At 51.7% G+C, this 9588-nt stretch overlaps 1 protein-coding gene and 1 long non-coding RNA gene across 2 annotated transcripts in view; both read right to left on the bottom strand.

Moving 5' to 3' along the window:
- Positions 1-578: 578 nt before the first annotated feature.
- LOC136793273 (uncharacterized) lies at positions 579-1811 on the bottom strand. Its single transcript, XR_010838338.1, has 2 exons — positions 1430-1811; positions 579-850 (listed from the first exon to the last, which is right to left on the bottom strand). It is a non-coding gene; the product is annotated as an uncharacterized lncRNA (long non-coding RNA).
- Positions 1812-4467: 2656 nt separating this feature from the next.
- LASP1 (LIM and SH3 protein 1) overlaps positions 4468-9588 on the bottom strand; it is a 41674-nt gene continuing 36553 nt past the window's right edge. The window contains exon 7 of the mRNA XM_059046547.2: positions 4468-7588. Within this exon, the coding sequence (XP_058902530.1) occupies positions 7415-7588 (174 nt within the window). The 3' untranslated portion in view covers positions 4468-7414. The remainder of the gene's footprint in view (positions 7589-9588) is intronic.

The raw sequence follows: 9588 nt of genomic DNA, 5'->3' as shown, positions 1-9588 counted from the left end.
CTAGAAATAAAAATCAAGACAGACTTTTCAAAGGAATAGATACCACAGATTTGGGGCCCAAGTCTACTCTGGACCCTCAAATATATGGTTTCTTCAACCCTTGGACAGAGATATATGTTGAAAGTTTTTTGTTTTGTTTTGCTTTTAAGAAAAGGAACATTTGACCATATAAAAAACATTTATTTGAGGGTAAGAGAGAGATTTTTCCCAAATAACAAGTAAGATAAGTGTAGCCATCTTGTTTCAATAATTTATAATTCAGCTATTCAGAAAGAATGAGGACTATATAACTGTTTCTTTCTTTAAATGAGAAGCTGGAGCACAACGGGTATGGAGTGGGGAAGATATGATAAATCTTAAAAACTCAAATGACAACTTCCTTCTAGAGAGTGAGACATGGGAAATCACACAACCCCAGATTGTGCAATCTCTAAAGACAGTGCTAAAGTGACTACTTCATAGATGAAGATAGACAACATGCTCTTGGACCTACAAGGGAACGCCCTCGTGTGAGAAAGGAAAGAACATACTTTAGCATAATATGCAGTTGCATTTAGATCTAAGGAAAGGCTATCAAATAAATTTTTGAGCAATTCTCCATAGTAACTTTAATGAGTCTACATTTCAGCTCTCTGTGTTCTCAACACCTCTGTCTACAGCTCAAACGCACACAGCAGCTGCCAGCCATGCCCATGAATTCCTGATGTCCCAGCCGAGTGTCTCTGCCTCTGAGCTCAAAAAGCCCCTTGCTTGACAGGGGTTAACCATATCCGGAAGGCTCTGGAAGAGGTCTGCTGGGCAGCAGGACTGCTGTTGATGAGAGGCTTCTTGTTGGACTGGAGTCCAGGAGCTGTGGGAAACCCAGAAACAGCAAGGCTCAGATGGGAATAGCAGCAAAGGTATCAGCTTCCGATACTGGTCCTGGACTAAGACAACAATTAGGAGTTCTTCTCGCCACTCCGCCAAACGCCACAGCTGGGAAAGAATTGACATCTCCCGCAAAACCCCACTCCCAAGTAAATTTGATTTGCTATATCATCCTCAAGTTAGAATGAGTCACTAGTTAATTAATTAATGCAATTATGCAAGCATAATTGTAAGCCACCCTGCTGACATATAAAGATGCTTTTTACCTTTAATTACCAGGAGAAAATGGACAAATTGGAGTTTGAGCACCCAACTTGAAGAAAAAACTAGGAAATATAGTCTCTCCCACCATGCCCACCACTCCCAACACATTCTACTTAAAAATCCTTCACATTGTGGGCTTTACTTTTCATTTTTAAAATTGTTACTTTAAATTAGGTCTCAAAGAAAGAAGCTGGCATTTCTTATTCTTTTCAGAGTGGTCTGGGAAATGCTACATCAGTGCACCTGAGAAAAAAATAGGAAAACAAGATCTCTTGTAATTTTGTTTTTGAATCAATACCCGAAATAATGACCAGAAGCAAAAATCCACCGGTGCGTCAGCAAGCAGGATGCTCGGCCAGTCAGCTTCATCCTTCCCCCCTGAGCTGTAGGCTCCACGCCGCCGCTGCGGGCCCCTAGAGCAGATAGATAATGTAGGACAGAATGACCAGACCTATGATGGCAAAGAACATCAGGATGAAAATATCCAGCATTGTGGAGTCCTTGGCCGAGGAGGCCCCTGGGTCCCGGGGAAATGTGAGCTGTGAGCACGGAGATTGCAGAGTCAGAGGAGAGAAATGGCTCCCTCTTCCCTCCACTGCTCAGCCTTCCTTTCCCCTCCCCCTCCCAGGGCCTGAGACTAAGGGATGCTGCATCTCCATCAGCAGCTTACTCACCCCCCTCACCCCACAGCCAACCAATCACAAAGCCCGGGAGCGGGTAACCAAGGAACTGCTCGATTTCGACCAGGCAGAAGTGAAGAGGCTCAATTTCTCCCCAGGAACCCAATCCTACCCCTTTGTATCTAAATGGACTCTGAATGTTATGGAAGTAGGAAGAGATCTGATCTGTATCCAGGTGCCCAAGGAATGAATCCTCCTGAGTGCCTTTCTTCTCCTTTTTCCCTGCCATCATCCTTGGCAAATAAGCTCAGAAAATAATGGTTGGGAGCTGGGTGGGCCACTGGCACATTGTAAAGTCACGTCATGGAGGGACCATGGATGAGGTTCTCACGTGAGTCTCGGATCACATGTCTGGGGATAGAGCTAACACTTATGGGATTCCTATACTGTGTCAGATACTGCACACGTGGTGTAATTTCAACCTCCCTACAAGTCTTTTATAGATGAGGCTCAGAGATGGTCAGGAACTTGCCTAATGTTTCACTGGAAAGGGCAGAGACCAAGATTCAAAACTAGGCTTGTCCACTCCGGGGTCCACGTTCTTCTCTCGCTCCAGACTGGCCCACCCTGTTCGTCTGAAATGCCCCCTCAGCCCCACCTGCACTGCTGAGCTTGCGATGCGTGTTGCTCAGATCCCTCCGATTACAGTGTGAGCCCCAGAGGTCTCTCCTCCATTGATTCCTTATCTCTTCGTGGTCATTTCCCACATCCTTGTCCCTTTTATATCCTCTTCAGAACTCATTGCAGTGTTATACCCAGAGAGGGCACTAAAGAACTCTCGGTTAGGCCCATCCCTCTGCAGTAGGTGTCTAGAAATGCAACTCAAGTGACTTTTTAAAAATTGAAGTACAGTTGATTTACCATGTTGTGTTAATTTCTGCTGTCCAGCAAAGTGACTCAGTTATACATATATATATTCTTTTTCCTATTCTTCAAGTGGCTTCTTCTGAGGGGAAAGGAGAATTGGTGTTTTATAGTTTAAGCTGGGTGGCGGATAGTCAGTTATGTCGTATGTAAGTTTTATGCCTTTTGTCTTATTTCCTACTAAATTAAAAAACAAAAAAAACCTCCCTGTGTCACCTCTGAGGCCTAGTGTCCTTGGCTCTACCCCAGCTAGTTCTTTTGAAGGACCCGGGATGAGGGCATTAGCAACCCCTTCATCATGCTAAGCCTCAGGAACTCAGGCCATTTCTAGAAGGGGGTCCAGAAACTCCTCGCATGGGTTCCAGCGGGCAAGGAACAGAGCTGTTAGGGAGTGGAGACTTGGCGCTGGTTCCCTCCCAAGCAGACTGTCCCTGAAATCACTCCGGAGGTGACTGAAGCCTCCTGGGCAGAAGAGGCTCCACAGGCAACAGGGTGCAGGCCAACAGAGACAAGAGCTGCCAACTCCTTCCCCGCCATTGGGGCAATATTAGGCAGCCTGCGCCTTCGGAAGGGGAGCAGGTGTCAGTACTGACTTTAATTATCCTACCCAGAGCTGCCTCACCATTCCCTCCACTGCTGCAGCCTGGCAGCCACCTCATCCCCTAATGACAAAGGCTTACGCTGGGGAAAGGCCTTTCCTCTCCAGACTGCTGCTATCCGGAAGCCAGGGAAAGCCTTAATTCTGCGCCCGAGTGGGCAATGCTCCTCTCCACAAAGCCTGACTGGTGGGCCCGCGCTGGGGCTGAAGGAGCTGGATTCCTTCTCTACCACTGTCCCTTTCCCAACCCTTCAGGAGAGGGGAAGCTGGCTGCCGTGCCCGGTCAGAGGTCAGACCCAGGGCACCTGGAGCAAAGGATGGAGCATGGGAGATACTGCCGGGAGAGGGGCAAAGGGCATGTGGCAAGGTCATGGCGGGAGGCTGGGAGCATCACACTGGGGTCCTAACACCTCCAGGCCTGCCACCAGCTGTGTGACTCCCACCAAACATTTCTGCATTTCTGGGCTTCAGTGAACCCCATCTGTAAGATGGATATCACAGTAGTTACTTCTCTCACAGAGCTGGTAATAATGTCAAAAGGGAAAAAATGTGTGTTTAAGATCCATTCATCAGACGTGGTGAGTGCTGCTTCGGGTTGCCAGAGCACCTTGTGGATGGCTTCACCCATGTCACCCCACTGCAGACTGTCCCAGGCCATCTGTCATTTCATTCCTCAAACACTCGCCGAGTTCCTCCTTTGTGTCAGGCAGAGCCAAAATTGCCCCCACCCCCAAGCTGAGCTCATTCATTAATTCAGCAAACATTTGCTGAGCAGCTATGTGCTCAGCCCGGGGCAGGCAGCGGGGTTGGAAAAGATGAATCAGCCCCATTACCTGCCCTGACAGCGCACTGGCTAGTGGGGAGACAGGTGGGTGCAGAACAAAGGAAGTAAGACAGTTAGGACGAGAATATGGGAGCTCAAAGAAGCTTCTGGGAGTGTCACCAAGCTGGGCAAAGGGATGTAGCCAGGAGCCAGCCGGTGAGGAGTCCTTCACAAGGAGGAAGTAGGTGCCAAGGCCCCCGTCAGAGCAGACACACCACTGCTCCCTTCCTCCCAGGGTGGTGACAGCTTCCAGGCTGGTCATTCTCCCCCTGAAGGGCAGCAGAGCTCCCAGGAGGGTGATGGGCCAATGCCCCCCAATCAAACGGGACACACACACAGCAGCACCTCAGAGCCAGAGAGAGAACCAAGTCTGCAGGTAAAAATTATACTTTTATTTGAGTCACCAGGAGAAAGAGTCACTTGTGGTCCAAGTCAAATGTTCAAAATCATAACAGCCCAGAAAGATTTGATCCCAAGCACAAGCCCACGAGGGAGGGGACCAAAACAGACCAAGGAAAGACAACCACACAACCACCCCATATAAAAAGATGAACGGACGGCTTCTCTCTCTCTCTCTCTCTCACACACACACACACACACACACACACACACACACGCACGCACGCGCGCGGATGAAATGTTTGGACAGAGGCAAATTTCACATGGTCATTTCTGTTTCTTTTTAAATACAGGTCTGTGGGGTGGTTTTTTTTTTTTTCCAGCTATTAAAAAAAGGCCCAGAAGTGCGTATGTGAGGGGGAAAAGGCAGAAATTAAGCAATAAAGTAATTTTCCCTGGAGGGACACGAGGAAGAAAACAGGAAGCAATATTGAGAGAATTCACTTTTCTCACCGTTGGGCTTGTTGCATTTTATTATTGGTCCACTAAAGTTATATTCACATTCTAGCTTTGCTTTCCTGGGATTAGATCAGCTAAAAAACCTGTGAAATGTAATAAAAGACCAGGGACCCGGCCCAGCCCTCAGGTTCTGTGCTCTTCTAGGGATGGATGGTTCTGGAAAGGAATAAGGACTCCCAGCAGCCCCTGGGTCCCTCAGCACCAGTGTGACAGTCCCTCCTCTCTCTGGGAGTGTGTAAGAAAAGGTCCCCTATTTTTAGGATGGGAGGAGTAGAGGCTGGCAGCAAGATTCCAGCGGCTGCCTTGCCTTGTTTTGGAAGGAAATTTAAGCCGAGTGAGAAGAGGCTACTTCTTGCTCCCCCAGGGCCTCCTCCCACCCTCTCACCACCCTGCCAACCGCAGGTTCTCCAACAGGATGTGTCTCTGACCTTTGGTCCCAGAATCCACATTGTGCTTTGAGATCGAGAGGAAACCAAATGGACCAGCGCCTGCCTCAAGGCTCCCAAAATTGTTCCCTCTCTGCCTCCCTCATCCCCCAAATTGCCCAATATAAGACACTCCACCTGCCTTCACCTTGGCTCTGGCCAAGGGGGGAAAGGGATTGGTCAGGCAGGGGCTCAAGCCTCTGATTTGGGGTAAATATTCCCAAGTTAACTCACAAGCAGTGAGGACTTGATGCTAAAGATGCCTGCAGGGCACAAGGATGCAAAGATGTCAACCTGTGGGGCCTGAGTCAGCGGACTCAGCGGGGTGAAGATGGGAGGGGGAGACCCAAAAGGGTGACAAGAAAGCCCAGAGATGAATAAAGCCAGGTAAGGGTCGTCACAGCCACCAACGAGCAAGAGAAGGGACTTGGAGATAGCACCATCTTTCCCTTCCTCATCCTGGGTCTGTACTTCCAGTTTTGTAGCCCTGGGACCCTCTCCCTCTGCTTAAAGGAGGCTTTAAGTAAATGGGGAGCTAGCCTGGGAGGGGGGTGGGGGGCGGGGGAGACAGTGCGGGTGACACAGGGTCCCCTGGCCCCCTATTCTGCGGCCCAGGACACAGAGATGGGGGAGAGAATATGCCTGGAGCCACAAAGCCTTCCCCCCACCCCTCCCCCACCAAGCACTCTCCCCTCCCCCTTACTTCTGCCTGGCACATTGGAAAGGGGGTGGGTGGGCTTCTCCTCCATTCGGGGACAGGAGGAGAGCTTTTTCACTCCAAAGAAAACATAAGGAATTTCTCCTCCCCAGCGTCCTCCCCTCTCACTGTGGGTTTTGAGGAAAATATCGAGGACAGCTCTGCACACACAGGCCGCACCCCGCCCACTTCTCTCACGCTCACACTCACCCTCTCCTGTCACGGACACCTGCAGATACTCGCTCCTTCCCCCGCGACAAAGTCCTGGAGATACAGAGGGTCCTGTGGTTTCGCACAGTCCAGCTGGGGTCGCGCGGGAAGCGGGGAGAGAAGAGGCCATGGAAGGCCTGGAGACACCTTGCCAGGAGGCGTGGCGAGGAGCGGCCTAACTAGATCTCGCGGGAGGCTGGGCTGCACGGGCGAGAGACCCGAGGCTTCCTTGCCCCACCCTTCACCAGGAAGCAAGCCAGGGACCCTGGAGACTGGGGTGGGAGTGAGGGAAAAGGGCTGTGGAGAGAACACCCCGTTCCCCTCCTTCCTGGAGCTGTCCCTAAAGTACGAAAGGCGAGAACCGGACCCAAGACGAGCTTCCTGGGGAGCTGCTCGCCCACACCAGGCTCGGGTGGGCAGCAGAGCAAAATCACAGTGTGAAAAGGAACCGTGTCGGGAGGGATGAATGAATCCCAAAGCAGGAACTTCACCCTCCTCTGTTGTCCTTGAGCTGGGGAGAGGGGGGAGAAGGGGGGTGAGGGAGCCCCCCTGGAGGGCTGGCAGCCCCATCTTTGAGAAGCAGAGGCAAAGCCCTCTGGTCCCTGCACGACGGCAGCAACCTCTCCACCCCCGTCCCCATCCCGCGGTGGGGACGGGTCCCAATGGAGGTGGGTCCCACTCCCGGGAGTGTGTGAAGCAACTCCCGGCCGCCCTGGGAGTCCTGGGGGTCTGGGGCTCACCCCAGCCTGGAATGTTTGGGTGTGTGAGGAGGTGGGCAGGAGGGGCTGAGGGGGCAGAAAAGAGAGAAGGCAGAGGCCTGGGAGCTGACGGGTCGCCCCCCCAGACCAGCCCCACGGGCCTCGGCTTCCCCCAGAGCGGTCCACGCCTGTTCCATCCAGAGAGAAAATCAAGAAGTTGGTCAAGGGGAAAACCTGCCAGAGGAAGGACCCGCGAAAGTGGCAGAACAAGGCTTCGGTTGGCAAAAGAAGCTGGAAGAGGGGGAGAATAAACAAGCTGTTGCAGATTTTAAAAAACAGAGACACCAGAGGGTGGACAGGTCACGCCCAGGACGGATGCGATGCTGTGGAATGCACTGAAGACGGATGGGGCGGGCGGTGCCCGGCGGGCTCAGATGGCCTCCACGTAGTTGGCCGGCAGCATCCCCGTGTCGCCGGTGCGCTCCACGGTCCCGTACATCCAGCCGTCGTCGATCTGCTGCACGTTGACGATGGTGTCCCCGTCCTGGAAGGAGACCTCGTCCTCGTCGGCGGCACTGTAGTCGTACACGGCGCGGTACCGCTTCTGCAGGGGTCGGGGCGCGGTTAGTCAGGGGTGCCTAACTGTCTGGGACCCCAGAGCAGAGTGGACCAGGAGCTGGGAGACATGGAAGGGCTGGGCTCTGCCATGGATTTTCTCACCTCTGTGTCTCATTTTCTGAGAGCAACCACCTTTTTAATAATGCATCTGGCGTCTACCAAGGGCCAGGCGCAAACAGGGACGGAGGTTACAATAGTTCTGCCCTGTCTCTCGGAACAGGAACGCAGTAATGGACACCTTGCCGGGTAGAGGTTAAAAATATGAGATGTCCTGTGCTCTATTATCTGCATTTTTTTTTTTTCTTTTGGCCGCCCCGTGTGGCATGCGGGATCTTAGTTCCCCGACTAGAGATCGAACCCGTGCCCCCTGCAGTGGAAGCTCGGAATCTTAACCACTGGACTGCTGGGGAAGTGCCAATCTGTGTTACTATAAGCACCAGTCTTACTTCTTTTTTTGAAGCTGTTGATGAATCTGGTTCCCAAATTCAGAATAAAGACCAATTCCTGTGAGAAAAACCTCCAGGTGACACAAGACATATCTGTCAGGTCCCACCTTCCAACCTCAGCCAAAGTCTTGTGCTTAAGCCCCAGCTCTAGGAAATGTCCAGTAAAAACACATGAACTCTAGCTGTGATCTTGGAAGTAGGCAAGATTCTAATATCCTCTGACCCTCACTGCCCTTGACATCGATTTGTCTCCGGGGGTCAGCTCAGGCTTTTCGGTGCCCCAGGCCAGGCTCTGGGATCAGTGTGGGTCCGACAAGCCCATTAGAAACCTCTGGGATCTGCCCCGACTGCCCCGCCCCACCACCAGGACCCCTGCTCAGACCTGTTTCCAGCCTCTGGTCTGCCTCCTCCAACTGTTCATCTGTTGTGATCTCGGGGGAACTTTCCAAAATGCAAACCTGAGGATGTTACTCCCTGGCTTTAAATCCTTCAGAGGCCCCCTATCCTCTTCAGCATGAAATTTCAAACTCCCCACCCCCCACCCCCACCCCCTGCAGCAGAAACCAGCTTCATCAGCCCCGAAGGCTATGGAATGAGATCATAACTCTCAAGAAATGACTGAAGTGACCTCGGTCTCTTATCACCAACTCTGCCTTTAATCTCTTGGGCCAAGTCACCACATCTAAGCCTGCATCCTGCAATAGCCGCCTAACTCATCTCCCTGCTCCCGCCCTCAACCTTCTTCTATTGGTGCTTCTCAACGCAGCTGCTAGAGCCATCTTTTAAAAACACAAGTCAAACCCCTTACTCTGCACAGCTCACCAGTCACAAAGGCCTTCCTATGGCCTACAAGTCCCTGCATGATCAGACAGACCTCATTCCCTACCCTCTTCCCCTCTCTGGTCACCTTGGCCTTCCTGCTGATCCTTGCACTTTCCTAGAACATTCCTGCCTCAGGACCTTTGCAATTGCTGTTCCCCTCCACCACTCGTTCCTTTACTTTACTGAGAACTTTGCTGTTCTCTCCCCTCCTCATTCGGCTGTCTTTTTCTTCACAGCTTATCTCTGACCTTTTGTTACATACCTACTTATCTCCCGACTGGAATGTAAACTTCAAGAGGGCAGGAAGGTGGACTTTTATTCAGAGCCAAATCCCTTCAGTCCAGAACAGGCTCAGTGAGTACTGGAAGGACTGGCTGGTCTATCTGGAACTTTATCCTTCCCACGACCTCTCCAGCCCACCTGACACCCCAGATAGCACTGACAATCATTCCCTCCTTTGTGTGGTCAGAGCCTGAGGCCTGAGCAGGCCACTTATCTCAAGCTACTTATTTCTCGGAGTATTGTCCCCGCCTGCTTCTACAGGAGCTGCTTTGAATTCCAAGGCACCTGGCACGGAGGAGCTGAGCTTGGCTGCACCTTCACTGGGATAAGTAGCAGGACTTACAGACCGAACTTCAAGTCTGAGGGCTGGTAAGCCTGATTCCACCCCACCTCCCACTTCGCTCATTAATTTATTCACTAAGTTGATGACTGCCCG

The sequence above is a fragment of the Kogia breviceps genome, chromosome 19 (assembly GCF_026419965.1).
Source record: "Kogia breviceps isolate mKogBre1 chromosome 19, mKogBre1 haplotype 1, whole genome shotgun sequence".
Taxonomy (NCBI): Eukaryota; Metazoa; Chordata; class Mammalia; order Artiodactyla; family Physeteridae; genus Kogia; species Kogia breviceps.
This window is presented reverse-complemented; position numbering and strand designations above follow the sequence as displayed.